Genomic DNA, 18,613 nt, shown 5'->3' on the forward strand with positions numbered 1-18,613 from the left:
TTTGTTTTATTGTCAGGTAAATAGGTAGGTACATAGGTTCTAAGACATCTTTGATGAAGCTTCCCAACAGAGTCAAATGATTGGATCCGGTGTTTTGTCTACTTCGATCGCGCCATGCTGAGCCACAGGGTGCGCAAGTTGAAAAGCTTGACGTCACGGTCGGATGGCTGTGTGTACTCTGCATTGTGAGCCACCTTGGCAATCCGGATATGTGAAGGCTTTCTGTGGCGACTTGCCAGTCTTCTTCACTCAACTCGTCAACTCAGATACCAGTTCCGGTAACTTATAGCCAGCGGGCCTGATCGGAAAGAACTTAGCGATTGGACGCCCCATTATCCTCAATCAAGAAGACGAACAAGCTGTCTTGGTACGAAAAATCAATTCTCGTTCATTGACATGGGGTTTTACGAATTGTATCCATTTACTCAAGCCTGGCGTCGGGTCTCAGCCTGATGCCTCAAGCCATCCAAGATGGAGGAGGGCGGGGCTAAATGGACATCCCGAATTGGAAGGCACGGCTTTATGGTAGCTTCCCGATAATAGTAGATGCCAAAGAGCAATCTCACGAGCGGGACTTTCTTTATTCGCTTAGGTGGAAGCACTCTGCGGCTTCCATGACTGCTCTTCATTTCTCCTCGGCCAACAATCTGTTTGAACATCACCCATCTCGAGGCCACACATTCAGGTTTGGCACATAGGTACTCCGGGAAATCGGATGCTGCAAATGCCGTCATCCGACTACCATAAGCCACTCTAGAATATTTTCCCAATCCGAGTCTCCTGAAACCAGCTTGAAGACACACCAGGGCAACGGTAAACTTCTCGGAGACATGGTCGATCGGGCCAAGACGCCCAAGTGCGATAACCCTCAGGGGTCGGACACTCTGATATCCGACGCAAAAAGCATCGATGGATCGTGCTCTGGCTCACTCTTCTCGGGAGAGTCGAGCATTATAGCTCCCGGAATTCCACCAGCATCGAGACCAGCCGCCAAGGCCCGACGAGTTGCAAAAAGGTCTCTGGGCACGCAAGAGGCTGTTTCCAAGAAAGATGAAGTCGATGAGTACGAAATGCCAGGAGGCTCACCACCTACACGACCCAAAAGGTCCCCGAAGCCGATCCGAAAGCCTCCAATCACTGCCAAGATATTGTCGCCTTCGACGGGACCATACGCAGTGAGCAAGGAACAGCTTTTCAAGCGACCGGTCTCAAGGAAGACAGACCCGCTCAGCCATGACACTCCCGCTGCCGCCCACAGACCCTTTGGCGTGAAGAATGCCGCCCGAGATTCCAGCTCATCTCATAGCACCACCAACAAGGTTGCGAAGGGCACACCATCCCGGATGTCTGTTGAGACGAGTCTCGAATCAGTACCGCAGCTGCCGCGAAGTTTACCAACCTCCCTACCCAAAACTGGTCAATTAGACAAGTCATCCGGCAACTTGATAGAAGAGGAGCAACGTAAGGACCCGGCTGTTGGTGGTTCTGTCCAAGTTGCTTTTTCCGATTTCATTCCACAGGAACATGTTGTTTCTGAGAGCATACCTTGTGTGCCATCGAAGGCAAAACACCTCCCGGTCCACTACTTGACATCTCATGACACAGTCCAGCCCGTTGTGCCTGCAAGCCCTGACGAGTTACCCAATCGAGCGTTTGTCCCTGTTGGTATCGATAGTGAATTCATCGTCAGAGATACATACGGGGCCGCCTCTTCGCCCGCCAACCTCAGCAGCGCTTCCATCAAGAGACCAGCATCTCCTATTGGACCTGATTACCAGAAGAGAGGACGGATCAACACTCAAGTTCAATTACCTGAAGAAGCGGAAGATCCCAATAAGAGGTCTGCGGCACCCAGGAAATTGAATGATAGTTTGATCAATCTGAAAACACGCTACGAAGGCTTGCGTCATTCAGATGTTCCACTTGTTGGTCAGACGGCTGTCATCCCCGGCGTCCCAGGCCTGCGGCATGGAAAAGCACTACTTCAAAGGTTTGCTGAGGATGACCAAGAACCCATTTTGCCGGTTCCAGAGAAGGAGAACATTGGTAACAGCGATCTTCCGTTCGAGACTGTGAATTTTTGCCCGACAAAGTGCAACAATTTGGACCGAGACAATGATTCTCCATCGAGTGGAGGAATAGCTGACAACAAGCAGCCTCCGTTTGAAGGAGAATGGTGGGAAACCATCCGAGCCATACTACAGGTTTGCAACTTCCACCTTCATGAAGACTTTTCAGTGAGGGGTATTCCTAACAAGTCCCTAATTTGACAGAATGCCTTGGAGGATATAAAATGTAGAGAAGGATTGCTTGACGTGTTTGTCGGTGACCTGATGTCGCTAGAGCATCAGCTTTCATCTGTGATAAAAATGCATAGGGAAGACCAAACGAGTATACTCAGGGTCTGTCGTGAAAGCTCGCACAATATCGTGCGACAATGCGATAAGGGGCGTGAATCCCTGCGCAAGATTACCGAAACAGCCCGAATGACTGATATCAAGAGGATTTTACTCGAGTCACAGAGTCAGACACAGCGGTTCGTTCAAGTCTTACAGGATCTGAGCCGTACCTGATGGCTGTGTAACTGATCTGATCTCAATGTGTACCGATGGCCGTTATAATCGGCGGGACGATTGGGCAGCGATCGGGAAAGACACTGAATGCACAAATGGCTGCCTCTTTGCCGTTCGATCTGTCAAAACAAAAATTTATTGGGTTGCTATCTCTTTGCTAAAATCTTATTAAGCTTCATGGCTGGCCTCGATACCATTGCTGAAGTTCACTATCAGTCAATACTGTCTTGGGAGACAACATTTTTGCCCCCTCTACTCCTCATGGATTAATGAAAACAGTCGATTCTTCTGTACACTACTCGCCAGCCATAGCAAAGAGACAAGACCCTGTTTTCCTCAAACCTGTTCTTTGTCACCAAAGGTACGATCAGCGAGGAAGATGGGCAAAGCCAGTAGCAAGCAGACCAGAGATGCAAACTGGCGTATGATAAAGGCAAGTATTGGGCCAAAGGTGGGCAAGATGTAGCGCAGGACGTCATCGACCTGGTAATGGTCCTCCTGCCTGGCGATGTAGTACTTATGGGGGCCATGTCTGGCGGTGCCGCCACCGGTCCTTCCGTGCGACTCGTTGTTGGTCTGGATGGAGGGGGCGGCGGGCCTCTGGCGACGGAGTTGGAGCTCAACAACGAGCCTGACGTTTGCCTTATAAAAAGGCACGAACCAGATGGTAAAGCGCTGGCGGGCCGTGACGTAGAGCACCTGGTTCCTCGCGTCCCAGGCCTTGGAGTCGATGTGGACCACCGTGTTGGGGCTCATGAACCGGTACCAGCGGTAGATGGCAGCGACGGCATCGCGGCTACAAAAGACGGTCCAGGGCCGCGAGGATCCGCCGACGAAGCCTGGGAACAGCGACGGCAGAACAATGGGGTTGTGCGCGTGGACCAGGCAGATCGGGTGCACGAACGACACCTCGGGGAGGAAGTAGGTCTCGACGGCGCGCTGCTGGGCCGCGGGTGTGCCTTGGCAGAGCGTCTTGATGATGCCGTCAATTTCTTCGACTGAAGGTATTTGGAACGTTTTTGAAGAGTCGATGAGATTAGCGACCGGGTTGAACTCGTGTTTTGACGTGTTAATAAGCACCCATGTTTCGGTCTACTTACGTGGGTTTTCCATATTGGGCAAGGTGCAGGTGTTGAAACTGCAGATTCCTGTCGCCGTTGGAATTGTAACGGTGGTGTTCGGGTGCCAACAGCTGAGAGTGATTGGCTTGGGTGAAGTTATTGTCTGGGGGTGGTGGCGAATCGTCTTCCTCTTCTACGCAGTACCTCAGTCAAGGTAAATTGGCGGGAAACCCACGTGGGTTCAACGAGGCAGGTTGATGCTGGGCACACTAGGGTCTTGATCGAGTTCCGCCGGAGCTACCCAGCAAAAATAGATCAATATTACTTTTGACTAGCTGTGTTGTAGCTACCTCGTTTCGGGCCGCGGGTGGCAGTCTGGAGGCTATCGAAGTAAGGGTGACGTCATCGACAAACGTCTCATCTTGGTTATGAGCTAGGAGAATAGTACCTTCCTTCACCTAGGGTGGGCACTTTTGCGCATCGAAACGTGATTCCTTGTGACAAGACTGGACATGTGTACAAAATACGTAGCGTCCGCGAAGTACGAACTCGTGGACTAGAATGGTTGGTCTTCCTAGATAGGCTAACAGCATCGACGACCAGCGGGAATCAGCGCATAGCAGATGAAAGCCAATGCGATCGATCTTTAACAGGGCGGGACAGGGGTTTGAAGCGAGAAAATAAGCTTCGATTGACGTTCGGATCCGGGAGAAAACGAACCAACGGACCATTTCTGCAAAGCACAGATTTTGGCACGGATACTATTGATAGCTCAAGGTCTCCACGCCGCAAGATCGGATCGACAGGACCTCCTGGGAATGAAGAGCAGAGAGGGGAAGGAGCTCTGGCCAGGTCGGGGTTTTTTCTTCTTCGTTTAATTTCTGACACGTGCTGGGAAATTTCTCCACGTCACAAAGACGATCGCATACCAGACCCGCAACACAGTGTTACACACGCACTTGACTAAACCACAAATCCCCATACAAAACAGGTACGTACTACACAGACACCAAGAAGAAGAAGAAAAAAGGCTAAGCGCGCGGAGGCCACGCGCTCACCCAGCGCTAAATGCTCTTGCCCACGTCTCTGCCCACCTCGCGCCTGTCCCAGCCCGCGCGCTGCAGCAGCCTCGTCTCCAGCTCGGTCGTCTCCTTGGGCAGGCCCAGGCCGAGGCCGAGGAAGACGAACAGGGCCCACTTCCAGCGGAAAGGGTTGAAGCAGATGCAGAAGAGGAACCACCAGAGCAGCTCGAGGTAGGTGAAAAAGTCAAAGGCGCCGACGGGGCTGGTGGCCTTGAGGAGCTTGGTCATGTCGATCCACCGCCGCATCCACCAGGGGGCCGGCCGCGTGAGCGGGTCCGTCAGGAACATGAGCAGGATGCGCGTGTAAATTCCAATGTGCCAGTTTCCTACGGTGCCGATGGCTGAGATGTAGGTGCTGTTGTTTTTGTGACTGGTCAGCTGGGGCTTTCTTTTGGCATGTTTTGGGAGCAGGGTAGATGGGAAATGTGGGCAGCTGCCTGTTGCACATACCAGTTGATTGCCGAGATGGACGGGTGCGTCGGCGGAAACGTCTGGAGATACCAGTTTGGTGGACCATAAGGGTCATTGAAGCAGTCGTCGGGTAGGAAAGCCAGCGATGGCCGCTTGAACCCGGTGGCCATGACGATAATGTCTGCATCGACAACTCTCGGCCTTCCCAGGCCTCCCTTGGGAACGCCCGGCGCCCGCTCATTCACCAAAACGCCGGAGTCAGTCAGGGACTCGACGTCACACCTGACCCAGTCGGCCTTGCCAGAACGGATGTGGTCCAAGACGTCCGAGTTGACCATAGGGGTATCGGTAAAGATGCCCTTGTTGGAAGGGGCGATGCTATCGAGGTCCCGGTAGAAGAATCTTCGGAGGAGTATCTCGGGGAGCCAGCCGATAAAGGCGTCCTGGCCAAGCACGTTCCAGGAAAGTAGGGTGTTGATGACAATGTTGCGCGGGATGATCCACTTCTCGCTGCGGGAGAGGATCGAAGCATGGGCGGCGCCGCCCTTGAAGGCCCACTCGAGCACTTCAACCGCGCTGGCTCCACCGCCTATGATGGCGATTCGCTTGCCTGCCGCGTCTTTGCTGTTTTTTTAGGTGAAGACTATCAGTTACTGATCCTTTGAGGCGTCGTTCATGGGTACACTGGATATAAACGGTTCAAAAAACTCACCCATTCAGTTGGCTCGAGTGATATACTGGTCCCTTGAACTTTTCCCTATCTGGGAATATGGGAATCTTGGGCTTTCCACATGTGCCCACGGCGGTGATGAGACCTTCAAACTTTCCATGCTCCGGATGGTTGACGATCCATCGGCCATCATCGTCCTGGTACACGCGCTTGACCCTGACCTTGAACTTGGTAACCTTGTCCAGGCCATACCTCCACCACAGCTTCTCGACCTGGTCCAGGATCTCCTTGCGGTCCGGGTAGCTTCGACTCCAACGGATCGAAGGGTGGAAGCGGTACATGGCCGAGTGGATCTGCAGGCTGGACGAGTCGTTGACGGCGGTCCAGATGCCGCCCAGGTTCCGACGCGAGCCGGCCTCGAAGATGACGACGTTGAAGCCGTGGCCGACGCAGTGCGCAGCGGCCGTCACGCCCGTGATGCCGGCGCCGATGATGGCGATGGTGGGTGCATCTTTGGGAATGTCTTTGGGCGGGCTGGGAGAGAGGAACCTGTCGGCTAGCGTCTGGTAGATCTGAAAGGCGCCCTGCAGCGGCAGGACCGCGATGTCGCCTGGTCGTGACATGTCGGAGTCGTCGGCTGACTTTGACTTTGACATTTAAAATTTTAGGCACTGGGTCTTAGTGGGAAAAAGGGGTACTTTTAACAGGTCGCAGGATGGTTCGTAAAAATCCCAAAACGGTCAAGACCTATGTTGGGTTTGCGTGTGACACAAAAGTAACACCACCACTAAAAAAACAAAAATAAAACTCTGCCGATTATTGTCAAAGAACAAAATCAGCCGGAAGAAATACCTCCTCTTCAAGTAACCTCTTCCCGGACATGATTGAGTTTTCCCCCGGCTTCCTCGAGCAATGGGTCGTTCGCTCGAATTTCCCCCGCGTAAGTCGTACGTCAGATGTAGACGTCTAGCTCCATTAATGCGAGTGCGCGGCCAGGGGAGATCCTGATTGACGCTGGACGCTGGGCATTGCCGAAGAAAAAGCATTGACATGTGAAGCGGAGGAACGAGCCAAGATCAGACGGAACAGCTTTGAAATAATAATAATAATAATAATTATAATAATAACAGACGGGAGAGATTGCCAAGTCCAAGATCATGTTTGCATCATGACTGCATCATTCTCGACTGTCAAGACCCTAACCCCGAGGCAGTGCCCCCTGGCACCCACCCGCCATCAGCGTTTCGGCAAAGGCGGGATTGCATGTTTGGAGTTCCAGATAATTCTACTCTAAAACAAAGAGGAGCAACTGTAAAGACACATGCTAGCTAGGTACACAGCTTGACAGGCATGGAACAATTGCCAAGTGTCACATGTTTGCAATTAATTGGTGGTCTTTGAAGGATCTAGAACTACTCTGGATGAAGGAGCTCGGGGGTTTTTGTCCGACAAATGGCGTCAATGTTGCGCTCGAGCAAGATTGGTATAATTCGAAGGCTAGCAAAGATCCATTGTTTATCTAGATCATATAGGCACAGAAGCACATTGTTTGCACCCTAATATTCTCATGAACAATTTTATGACTTTTACACAGATTGTAAAGACCAGGCACAGAGGAAAAAAAAGGCAAGTTTAAATCATCTCCTTTACTAACATACAATAATTTACATATCGACAATACCCAGAGAAATCCTGTTCTCATTCCCGATTCTTCAAATCCCACATCAACTGTCCGGCCAGCAGAGGACCACTCGTCGAATGCATTTCGAAACCCGTTCGATACTAAAAAAGGGGAAAAAAAGAAAATACAAGGGAACGCTGTTTTTTTCAAGTTATGAATGAATAAAGAATGAAAGAAGTAGAAAATAAAAGGAAATTCTTTAGAAACCGATGTGACCCAGCCGCATCTGGTCTATCTTGTTTGTCATGAATTTCCTCAGAGAAAAGAAAAAAAAAAAAGTCGCGCGACCGCTTACTGGGGCTGCGTAAAGGGGATCGGTGTGCTCGAGGCCGCAGGGGGAGCCACAAAGGGAGCAACGCTGGCGAGCGGGTTCGCAAAGGGAGCCGGAGACGCGGCGGGGGCACCCGGGGCAGCGGGCGCAGGGGCTGCGGGTGCGGGTGCCGGAGCAGCAGGAGCGGGCGCGGCCGGGGCGGGAGCAGCAGGGGCAGGAGCAGGAGCCGCAGGTGCCGGGGCAGCAGGTGCCGGAGCGGCGGGGGCGGGAGCGGGAGCAGCCGGTGCGGGCGCAGCGGGGGCGGGAGCGGGAGCGGCGGGAGCAGGCGAGGCGGCCGGGGGCGGGGTGAAGGGCTGAGCGGAGCCGGCGCTGAGGCTCTCGATGCCCTGGTCAAAGGCGGCGTTGACCTTGTTCATGCTGTCCCTGACCTGGTCGCGCTGGAGGCGGTTGTTGGGGAACTTGCCGAGGACGGCGTCGTTGAGGGCGTTGTTGGCGGCCTTTTGCTGGGTCAACATGTTGACGACGGTGGGGCTGGCGCCGAACTGGTCGAGCACCAGCTTCTGGGCGACGATGTCGGTGATGAAGGTGGACATTTGCGCGTTGGTGTTTGTGGTCTGGTCGAGGACCTGGCGGCTCTCAAAGGCGCGCAGCTCCGTCGACGTGCGCACCGTGTTGGTCGCGTCGTTCATGGCCTGCAGCGCCACCGCGCCGTTCTGCAGCACCACCGTCACCGTGCGGCTGTCCTGCGCCGTCAGCGCCTTGACCGATGTGTCCATGTTGGTGAAGGCTCCACCGATGGGCGTGAAGGCGCCCGTGATGATGTTGGCTTGCCTCGACGAGAGGATGGGGGTCGCGGTCACTACACCGCCGGCGGCGAGGAGGACCAGGACCGAGGACTTGAGTGTGGTCTGCATTTTGATGGTTTTGAAGGGGGGTATCTTGGAAGAAAAAAAGAAATCAAAAAAAATAAAAAGAAGCTGGGCAAGTTGCTACCTGAAATAGGAGCGGGAGCTGCTTTTGGGTTGCAAAGAGAGATGTGAAGAGAAGGCTTGTGTGTGATGGAGGACAAAGTAAAGGCCCATGTCTCGAGAGAGCCCAGTTGCCTTTATAGAGCATGGAATGCTTTGCAACCTTGTTCTTTTTTGCCTCCATGGCGCCTTCAGCTGCTCTTCGCTACTTTTACCTTGCAGGCGCCTGCATCGCTGGTCCAGGAAAGGATGAGTTGTTTCCTCTGCTGCAGATGCACAGCACAGTCGCCATGATTCAGACCGTCAGTATTTTTCTCTTGCCTCTATTCGACATAGCCCCCCTTTCCCCTTTTTCTTTTCTTTCCAGCTGAAATCACGCAAAAAGTTGGGGCCATCTCAAACGGCTGGAAAAGACTTCAGAAAGCGTCGCCACCATAAAATGACAGATACAGATTCATCTTGAACCAGAGCCGCGTAGTCGTTTGCCTGAAGCACGACTCCGAGATACTACCGCAGATGCTAAGCTGGCCTGATAATGGCGGACTGTGAAAGAAAGAAAAAAGAAGTTCGGATGTGGTCAAGGACAGGGTCATTTGTCAGTTGAAAAGCAGATGAAGCCCCAAAGAATAACGTTGATTGTCTGTCGTCGAGAGGTCTCTATTCACGCTCGAGGTCTGTTTTGTCTGAACAAATTAAGGAAGAAAAAGCCCAGCCTAATGCAAGTTGCCGTGTCGTGCCGTCCCGACATGGGGAGGGCTAGATCTTCGGAATCAGAACTGTTTTGGGCCAAGGGACCAAGTTCAAAGCTGTATCCCAGATTGGAGCACCTGCACAAGGCCGCAGAGGCCAGCCTGCGTGCATGTCTTTTTTGTTCTTTTGAGATTGAATCCAGCCACTAATATCTCTAGATTCGTCGGGATGAATATGCAGCCCAGTGTCTGTGCGCTCAACCCCGGACAACACAGACACTAAGCGCCCAGACAACGGAAGCAGTCCTTTAAGCTCCCGTGGCAAGTGCCTAAACCATGTGTTGGAAATCTGTTGACTAGACCCTTTTGTGGAGGAAAAAAGACCGAACCATTAGCCGCCACCGAGCCTTGGTCTATGGGAGGAAGAAATCATCCCGCTTTGACATGCAACAAAGTATATCAAGACTTGTGAGTGAAATTAGTGAATAGGCAGTTCCGTGGAGTCGTTGGGGAATTGTCATTGATGCTGGAGTCTTGGCTCGGATGGGAACCAGACGGTGGAAAGAGCCACCTCTGATGTATTTCTCTGCAAGTGGTCTCTTGGCACTCGGAAGAATCGGATCGTTGTTGAAGTGCTGGTTGTACTCCAAGACGATGCCGTTGTGGATGTCTTTGGATGCACAGCAAACCAATCTAGCAATCCTGGCGACTTGGCAACTTGGCAAACAGTTAAAGTAAGTTGTTAACCATAATCCGACAGGCTACACCGCATCCCAAGTTTGAACAAGAGCATGCAAGGGCCTGCATGTGCCCATAACCGTAACCCAACAGTATATGCATGATTGTGACTCACCGTGTCAATGTGATGAAAATTGCAATCATTCAAGTCAACATTTTTTTCTCATGCACATCCTTTGGCAGCTGTGACTTTGACCTAGAGGGCCCCCAGGTTGCTTGGGCTCGTTCTTGCAGATTCTGCACACTTGAAAGCTGAGCAAGTTTGACGTTTGAAAAACCTGTTGATATTGCCGGCAGTCTTGTTGAAGATTTGGCACCTGTGGACCAGTGTCAACGCTCGTACATACCCAGGCACACCCTCGAAAAAAAAGTCTTCATTGGCATGAGTTTCATAGAAGTCTTTGTGACCCTGCTTTTGTGGCTTGGGGATTTCCGGGAGACGAGATCGGATACTTGATTTGATTTTCATCCTGCCCCTTGCGCCCGTTCTCCACTGTCCTTTTTCGCCGTCCAGTTGCAACGGACACTGTTGCCTGTCCGTGTCGAGTTGGGCCTGCGACCTGACGGGCTTGGAAATCGAATTGCCGGAGCCAGGCTAAAGAGTTTGTTGTTGCATGGTGTTTGCCATGGTTCGCCAACGCGGCTGTGCAAGGGTCGCGCATTGCAGCTTGCCACCAAACGAGTCCGACGGAAATCGATTTTGACCCTGCGAGAGTGCTTGCTTCCCATCACACATCTCAAGTGTTGAGCTAATTGTCCACTTCGAAATCTGACTGGGCCAAAAGGCCCCTATGTTTCCAAGCTCGTCATAATTACCGGCTTTCAACGACAGGGCAGCTAAACGGTATCAGAGACAGTCATGTACAAAAAATGCAAAAAGAACCCGCAGCACACAGAGAGTATCAAAGAGTTTCCTATTTCAACATAACAAAGCAGGATAAAAGTCGTCAGCTTTGAGACTGGTTAACGAATAAATGAAACATGTGGATGGAAGGTCAAGTACAAAAATCTGGGTTTTGTAGATGAAGCAATTATGCTAAACAGATATACAGCAAACCAACTAGTCTTGCCAGCATTTTGCACCGTCGCTAGAAACCGGTGGCCTGATCCTCACAATTTTCATGTGCCAAGAATTTTCAAATATCCTGCATGATTATACGGCGACTGTCTTATCGAGGTCTTCTATCTCCCACCGTCTCACATATCCCGAGCTGATTACCCTAGATAGCCACTCAGCCTAGGCAGGAACTTGTGAACATACAACTTTTACCCCTGACGGAGCTATCGAAGTACGGTCCGAACTTCCATACCAACCTTCGTTCCCACAGTTAAAAAAAGTCCCTCGGGGAAATTCCCCTTCTTGTCTATCGCGCGGCAATCTTCGGTCACAGTAAAAGTTATGTCCACCCCCTGTACTGTCACCGTCGTTTCACCGTAATTACGTAGGTCGGCCATTGCTACAGCCGAGCGGTCAGGTCTGTAGAGCCACATAAAACATGGTCCCTGGTTTCGGCCCGGGAGAACGGGGTATTTGAATTCGATATCAGACATATTTAAGCTTGAAATGCGCAAGGCAAAAAGGTCGAAGGTGAAGTTATTTGTAAAAAAATTAATAAATGTTTTCGAATGCGATGATTATTTGGTTTAAAAACTCCAAAAAGCAAAAATCCTATAACATTGCTGGCTAATCTCTTTTTATACGCAATTTTTCAAAAATGCGAATAAGGTTTTACCTGTAAATAAATAAATATAACCTTAGGTTAAATGAGCATAAGAAGTACTTCTAAATATAATGTTATTTTGATTTAACAAAGGTTTAAGTTTTACTAATTATAAACTGTGTTGGAGTGGAAATTAATGCGTTTAATTTACCGGTTAAGCAATGAGGTACGTGCAATGATGCACGTAACTCACCTGGCTCAAAAGCTGGTAAAAGATAAAAAGACGCGTAAAAGTTCAGCTTGAGATAATTTAATAAAATAAAGAAGAATTTACCACCGTTAAGACTACGTGGCGTTTCCGGGACTGTTGCCTGGCTAGGCAGTGGTGTACTTGTGGTAGTGTAGACGACAGAAGGGGCCTGTCCATGACTGAACGGGGCTTTAATGATTGGAGTGAAATAATAATCGCGATGCTACGCAGTAGATTAATTGCTGCTAAAATGGTAGACGAAAACTCTTTGCCAGGTGATATATGTGTTCCTTATATACTTGCACACGTGGGAAGAGTTAGCGAACCACGGGCTGTAATTATAACTTTCCACAGCTTGGAGTCGCGGAAATTTAGGCTGGGTTAGATTCTTTGGGCACTGATCGGCTCCTCATCTTGTCCTACCTATAGAGGCGTTTAACGGACTACAGATTTATCATTTTAGTGGTTATATTGAGCGCTGTGACCACCGGGGAATCCTTGGTGATGTTGTACGTTTTTGGTCTTGGTCAATCTTTGCAAATTGAAAACCCATCACATCAACTCAATCTGATTCATTCCCTCCCCCTTTCCATCCTTAACCTCAACATTCTTACATCAACGACTTTCGCCGTCCCATCTTCGTTTAGTTCAAAAACCCAATCGTCCAAAGTCCTTGCTCCATACGTCGGAGCTCCAAGGCTTGTCCATTGCATCAACCCTGGGTCTTGCACTGCATTTGCGTCCCCGGTGGCGTTGAAGAAGGAAGCTCTGAAGCCCAGCCTCGAGACAAATGTCCCCTCCCCACCCGTCTTTTGATGTAGGGTCTGCAGGTTGGATGGAAAGAGACGTGCGGACCGCCCGGCCTGGAACATGCTGATAAAGGGGCTATTGTCGCCAATGATTTCGATTCCGCGCGAGAAGAGGCTTTTGACTGCCAGCCCGGTCGTGGAATCATCAACCACGATGGTGACGGAGCTGTTTGTTTCCACGTCCGTGTACACGCCGGCGAGGTTCCTGCGCGCCTCCAGCCTGGCCTGGTCTTCTGCCATGGGGAGAAAGACGTCGCCGACGGCGTTCATGAGCGTCTCTCTGACCACGGCCGAGTTGGAACCGAGCGGGCCGGCCGAGAAGATTATGGCGCCGAGGTCGTGCTCAGGCGAGAGCACAAACGCGGCACGGTAGCCGCCAATGTCGCCCTGCTTGGTGTACAGCTGAGCGACGCGGCCGCCGAGCACGAGGTGCCGGATCTCCCACGGCGCCCCGACGGCGCTGCCCAGGACCCCCGTCTGGCTCATGGGCTTCAGCCACCGTCGCGTCTGCGCCGGCTTCATGGTCTTGGACCCGAGGATGGCCTGCCCGGCCTTGACCATGTCGCCCGTGGAGCTGTAGAGAGCCCCCGACGGGCTGGTGGTGCCCAGGTCAAAGTCCCACCCGACGGCAGAGGCGTCTCCGGGGACGACGCCGCCCGATGCTGGAGCCCTGTCGTAGCTGCTTGATCTCATGTCCAGCGCCGACATGATTCCTGCGCTGATGGCCTCGCCCACTGGCGTTCCGGTGGCGGCTTCCTGGGCGAAGCCGAGCAGCGCGTAGGCAACGTTGCTGTAGGCGGGAGAGTGTGCAGTCGAGAAGACGGGGTGCTGCTTGAGTAGCTGAGAGATCATTTCTGTATGGCAACGTTAGAGATTGCAGACGATATAAGAAAAGAAAAGGACAAAGAAAAACAAAAAGAAACGGGGCGGGTGTGTCTCATACCACTGCGCGTGCACGACCTTAGAAGGCCGGGGACGCCACACTTCGGGATCTCCTCGTCGGAAAGAGGCGGAAGTCCAAGGGCCATGGCCTGCTCTGGGGGATATTGAGCAGAGAGATCGGTTTGCGCGGCTGTTGCTTGGAGTTAGCTGCGTGCTTTTACCAAAGAGTGAAATGGGCCCGGCTGGCAAAACGTACGGTCTCGCGGAATCCCTGCCAGTTGACCAGCGAGCTGACCCAATGTGACTTCTTCCCACCGGACGTGATCAATGTCATCGTATACCACCCCATCGGCCGTCGTCTCGTTGACCACGTCGGCCAGCTCGGGAACGTAGCGTGTGATGGGGTCGTTGAAGTGAGCATCGCCAACTTCCAGCAGGAACGACCAGACGCTAAACACCTTTGACACGCTGGCGATGCGGAACACAGAGTCTCGGTCGACCTGCGACACACCGACGTCAAACTCGGGGGTGTAGTACCTCTCGTACAGCGGCTCTGCGTCGTTTGTCGAGAAGACGGCCACCGCCCATGCCGTCTCGTTGGACTGGATGGGGGCTGAGCCATCGACGTATCTGTCAAAGTCGCCTATGGCCGAGGCGAGGGCATCACTGCCGCGGAGAGACGAGGGTCTTGGGAACGCTGGACCGGCGAGGCCGGCTTCTGGAGACACGCCGGACTGGTTCGAGGCAGCAGCAGCGAGGGTGCTGAGCAGGAACAAGGCAGGTGGCCGCATGTCGTCCTAGGTAGTTGGTGGCCTATTTGTTGAAAGGTAGGCTGAAGAAAATGGCCAAGTGAAGGGCTTGGGGAATAACAAAGGAGCGATGTCATTCGGAAAACAATCAGAGAGCCTGTGGCGGTCGCGGACTTGGTTATATACATTCTGTGTACCTGTATCATTTTCCGCAAAAGCAAGCTTATAAGCCTCCATAACCAAATCTCGCACTCGCCCCGCTTCGTGTCATCCTCGATGCCAAGTCAAGACAGTCCTGACCAGGGGTTATCGCATAGGACCCACTCGGTTCACACATGAACATCCATGGATGGCACCCGTTTTACGAGGAGATTACCAGGCTGACTTTGGGTCAAATCATATCAAATCAAATCACCCTGGGAAATCCAGTCAGCCTCTCGAACAATGGCCTTGCCTTGACGAACAAAAAGATATATCCGCCGACGGAGCACCTCCTTGCCCATGTGGTCCCGCTCCACAAAGACCTCGTCCTCCATGTACGAGTCTCTTACTCTCTTGTCGTCCGCCGGTAGCTCCCATGCGCCCAGCTTCATCCCCGGCACCACCGGGAATCCATGCTCCCTCTTGATGAGGACCTCTCCGATCCTGTACATGGTCGCTGCATCCCACAGCGATTCTCTCCTCCTGCCCATCTTCCGGAGCATCTCCAGCGCCTCGAGCCTCGTTGGGAGGTGTCGGCACTTGATGACGACAAAATGCAGCAGGGGCGACATGCCCATACCGAACAAAAAGTTTGTGCCAGCCTCCGGCCCCTCGCCGGGTGCCACGCTGCCGGCAAGCTCGACTATGTGTGCAAAGTCGGCTTGGAACAGGTCGCTCGCCGTCTCGTCCCTACGCAGCGCTATGCACGACCAGATCCAGCACACCCGGAACCTCATGAGCAGCAGCGCGTGGGTGGACCTAGTGACGTCGACTCTGTTTGCCAGTTCCTCAAAGGCAGTCTTCCACGACGCCAGTTTCCTCACCATGGCCAGCTGCGTGTCCTGAGCACCGGCAGGCATAGCGGCGGCATCCTCGACACCCAGACGATAGCCGTCGAGGGATCGCACCAGCCTGATTGCCTCAGCCATCAGCTCGTCCATTGCCTCCGAAGCCTGCGATACCGTGCCAAAACGTCCCTCCCGATCCACCATCTCAAGGACGGGGAAATCGCCACCGCTGGAGAAGAAGTACGGAACTGGACTCAGCTGCCGGAGCACGGTCATGACGTCGTCGTTCCGACAGCCCGGTAGGCGCGAGACCAGAGTCCCGTGACGGCAGTGGGTGACGGCGGCTGCTTGGTTGCCCCTGAGAAACTCGACGCAGGTGAACAAGATGGACATGACCAGGACCACGCCCGTTCCCAGCTCCCGCGAGGCGACCATCCGCAACGCGCGGTTGTAGTGCACCAGCGCCGCCCCCTCGTCGCCGTCGGCCCCTCGCCTCTCCCAGCCCGGCTCAAAGTCCTCGTGCAGCAGACTGATGGCCAACACGCCATGCAGCACCGCGTCCTCCGTGGTCGCGAGCCGCAGCACCACGCTGGTCCAAAAGGCACCGTCGAGCTCGCCGCCGAGCTTCGGGGCCACCTCGCAGCGGAAATAGTCCAGCCCCCTGATCGCCGAATCGGGCAGGCGGCGGGACGGAGGAGGCGGGATGGACGCCGTGGATGAGTGCAGGAGGTGATGCCACGAGAAGCAGCCGACCGGCGGCTCGGCGTAGGCGCAATTCCTTCCGCTGTATCGACAGCGGGAACACGTAGGAAGGGCCTCGTCGCACTTTATCCGTCGTTTTCTGTTGCCGAGATCAGCGGCTCTGTGTTATGATGTGGAGGCTGTTTTGCCTTGGTGCGGGAGGGGATTTTTACATACTTGCAGGTGACACACCCAGTTCTTCGCTTTTCCGAGCCTTTGCGCGCCATAATTTAGTTTCCTCTGGGCCCGAGAGGAGCAAGAAGCTGTATTTCGTATTTTCGTATCCTTGTTGACCAGCCGCGATAGCGGGACCAGCGAAAGCCATCCATCTCTTCCGCTCCTTATGTAACCTAACCTGCTGACTTGATATGGGTCGATGCCAGGGCTGCGTTTGGGTGTTCCCCGAGATGAAGTGGGTCCAGTGCGAGACGATTATATGCAGGGACTGTCAGCGGCCGGGGTAATAAAGAGGTTGCAAACAGGGGTGTCAGGGGTCTTTGCATGAGGTTGGGATCTGGCACACCCAAGAGATTGGTTGCAAATATGCATTATACGGAGACGCCAGTATTATCTCATACGCCAAAAAGACACCACTGAGATTCAAGTGTGGTATTGAGTGGCGGAGCCATCCAGCGACCTATTTTGTCAAGGCATAATCCATCGTCGCAAGACGTCAGTTTTTCGATCCCAAAGACTTTATTGTGGTCGTTTATTTTGACATTTTGTTTTTTATCATTTGGGAGAAAAGAAGCGTTGACATGACCCCACTCATTTTGTGCGAGGCCCGCTGGAACCCCACGTGAACGGTTTGCTCGTGGCCCGCCAAAGTTTCGTCAGGCACTGCCAGATCAGAACTAGGCTAGACTAGACCTAGTGCGGAGGAGCATGAGGGTATTCAGATTACAAATTGCACTCTGGTGCCTACAAAAATAAGCAGTGCCGAGTGAGGACGAGATCGGTCAAACATCACTGCAAACAAATAGCAAAAAACAGCAAACAAAATGACCCTTCTCAGCCTTCCCCGCCCGGGCGCGCAAGCCTCTGCCCCACAAGCCCCCATCGCCGCCCCTTCAGAGGCCCACTTCACGCAAACCTTTGGCCAGCTCCTCCCGCCGGCCAGCTTCCTCACCACGCCGCAGGGGACGGCAGCGTTCTACGAGCTCGCACCGCCGACCGGACCCTCGGAACCACCAGCGGCCGACGGCGTGCTGCTCATCCACGGCGTGCAGACGCCGGCGCTGGGCATGTGGCCGCTGGCGCGGGCGCTGCGGGGCTCGTTCCCGACGCGGCGCTTTTGCCTGGTCGACCTGTGGGGCCACGGGCTGAGCGAGACGCCGGTGCAGGCGCACGAGCCGGCGCTGTTCCACGCGCTCGTCGACGCCGTGCTCGACCGCCTCGGCTGGCCGGCCGCCCACGTGGTCGGCTACTCGTTTGGCGGCGCCCTGGCCGTGGGCTACGCCGACTCGCGGCCCGCCCGCGTGCGGAGCCTCGCGCTGGTCGCGCCCGCCGGCCTGATCCCGTCCGCGGGCCTCGGCGGGCTGGCGGCCCTGCGCGGCGACGACCCCGCCGCCGCCTGGGCCTGGACGCTGGACTTTCTCGAGGGCGGCGAGCTGGTCGTGCCGCCGGACTGGCGGGCGCGCGTGGCCCGCGGCGAGGTGGTGGCCCCCGCCGTCAGGGAGTGGCAGATGCGCGAGCACGCCGGCCACAAGGCCGCCGTCGTGACCATTGTGCGCGACGGCCGCATCATGGACGACGACGAGGCGTTTGCGCGCGTGGCAAAGAGCGGCGTGCCGGCCGTCGGCGTCGTCGGCGCCCTGGACCCGGTGTGCAGCGGGGAGCAGCTGCGGGCGGTGGGGTTTGCGAATGTGGTTGTCGTCCACGAGGCGGGTCACGGCGTCGTGCGTGAGAATGCGGCCGAGGTCGCAGCGGCGATTGAGGCGTTTTGGAAGGGCTTGTCGGCGAAATCCTCCTAGTTTGGTTTGGATCTTTGCACCGTGACTAAACCTCGCTCGAATGGAGACGTCTTGAATGTTTACGAACTACTTTCCGCTGCTGGTCTAGTGCTTTGCGTATCGAGCGTAATCCCACTCACTGCTCTTGACAAGGAATGAGAATCTACATTTCGACTAAAAACTCTTGGCAGGCGGCTAAAAAATATACTATCGCAAGTTTTTGGATAATTGTGGCTACGTGGGATGCATACGCGGGATGTCGGCGAGAAATCCTGCATCAAACGAGCAGTAAAAATCGTGGTAGTTCCAATAGGGTTATAGGTTTCCCCCGTCGGCGCTCTCAATTGTCCGTTGGCCGCAGATTTGGCTTTGATCTTTGTGCCTTTCGTCTCATGTTGTTGAGGCGATGTACTGGCTGAGCTACGAGAGGGACAAC

The 18,613-nt window shown here is 53.8% G+C and overlaps 8 protein-coding genes across 8 annotated transcripts; 2 read left to right on the plus strand and 6 right to left on the minus strand.

Moving 5' to 3' along the window:
- Positions 1-151: 151 nt before the first annotated feature.
- Positions 152-3,121, plus strand: MGG_05572 (uncharacterized protein). The gene is made up of 2 exons (XM_003710400.1): positions 152-2,204; positions 2,274-3,121. Exons 1-2 carry the CDS (start codon positions 831-833, stop codon positions 2,571-2,573), a joined length of 1,674 nt encoding a protein of 557 aa, XP_003710448.1. The 5' UTR covers positions 152-830; the 3' UTR covers positions 2,574-3,121.
- MGG_16409 (uncharacterized protein) lies at positions 2,686-3,969 on the minus strand. Its single transcript, XM_003710401.1, has 2 exons — positions 3,674-3,969; positions 2,686-3,571 (listed from the first exon to the last, which is right to left on the minus strand). Exons 1-2 carry the CDS (start codon positions 3,684-3,686, stop codon positions 2,910-2,912), a joined length of 675 nt encoding a protein of 224 aa, XP_003710449.1. The 5' UTR covers positions 3,687-3,969; the 3' UTR covers positions 2,686-2,909.
- MGG_16410 (uncharacterized protein) lies at positions 3,960-6,894 on the minus strand. Its single transcript, XM_003710402.1, has 3 exons — positions 5,840-6,894; positions 5,167-5,751; positions 3,960-5,071 (listed from the first exon to the last, which is right to left on the minus strand). The coding sequence occupies exons 1-3, from the start codon at positions 6,451-6,453 to the stop codon at positions 4,699-4,701; spliced, it is 1,572 nt and encodes a 523-aa protein (XP_003710450.1). The 5' UTR covers positions 6,454-6,894; the 3' UTR covers positions 3,960-4,698.
- An 875-nt stretch (positions 6,895-7,769) lies between these two features.
- On the minus strand, positions 7,770-8,663 carry MGG_05575 (uncharacterized protein; the record flags this gene model as incomplete). The annotated part of the gene is made up of 1 exon (XM_003710403.1): positions 7,770-8,663. One exon carries the CDS (start codon positions 8,661-8,663, stop codon positions 7,770-7,772), a length of 894 nt encoding a protein of 297 aa, XP_003710451.1.
- A 1,677-nt stretch (positions 8,664-10,340) lies between these two features.
- On the minus strand, positions 10,341-11,695 carry MGG_16411 (uncharacterized protein; the record flags this gene model as incomplete). The annotated part of the gene is made up of 2 exons (XM_003710404.1): positions 10,341-10,739; positions 11,459-11,695. The coding sequence occupies 2 exons, from the start codon at positions 11,693-11,695 to the stop codon at positions 10,341-10,343; spliced, it is 636 nt and encodes a 211-aa protein (XP_003710452.1).
- A 701-nt stretch (positions 11,696-12,396) lies between these two features.
- MGG_05577 (uncharacterized protein) lies at positions 12,397-14,537 on the minus strand (the record flags this gene model as incomplete). Its single annotated transcript, XM_003710405.1, has 3 exons — positions 12,397-13,718; positions 13,808-13,936; positions 14,003-14,537. The coding sequence occupies 3 exons, from the start codon at positions 14,535-14,537 to the stop codon at positions 12,628-12,630; spliced, it is 1,755 nt and encodes a 584-aa protein (XP_003710453.1). The 3' UTR covers positions 12,397-12,627.
- Positions 14,538-14,578: 41 nt separating this feature from the next.
- On the minus strand, positions 14,579-16,598 carry MGG_05578 (C6 zinc finger domain-containing protein). Its single transcript, XM_003710406.1, has 2 exons — positions 16,403-16,598; positions 14,579-16,325 (listed from the first exon to the last, which is right to left on the minus strand). The coding sequence occupies exons 1-2, from the start codon at positions 16,450-16,452 to the stop codon at positions 14,897-14,899; spliced, it is 1,479 nt and encodes a 492-aa protein (XP_003710454.1). The 5' UTR covers positions 16,453-16,598; the 3' UTR covers positions 14,579-14,896.
- A 485-nt stretch (positions 16,599-17,083) lies between these two features.
- Positions 17,084-18,597, plus strand: MGG_05579 (uncharacterized protein). Its single transcript, XM_003710407.1, has one exon. The coding sequence runs from the start codon at positions 17,227-17,229 to the stop codon at positions 18,196-18,198; it is 972 nt and encodes a 323-aa protein (XP_003710455.1). The 5' UTR covers positions 17,084-17,226; the 3' UTR covers positions 18,199-18,597.
- The last annotated feature ends 16 nt before the right edge of the window (positions 18,598-18,613 follow it).

This window comes from Pyricularia oryzae, chromosome 1 (genome assembly GCF_000002495.2).
Source record: "Pyricularia oryzae 70-15 chromosome 1, whole genome shotgun sequence".
Taxonomy (NCBI): Eukaryota; Fungi; Ascomycota; class Sordariomycetes; order Magnaporthales; family Pyriculariaceae; genus Pyricularia; species Pyricularia oryzae.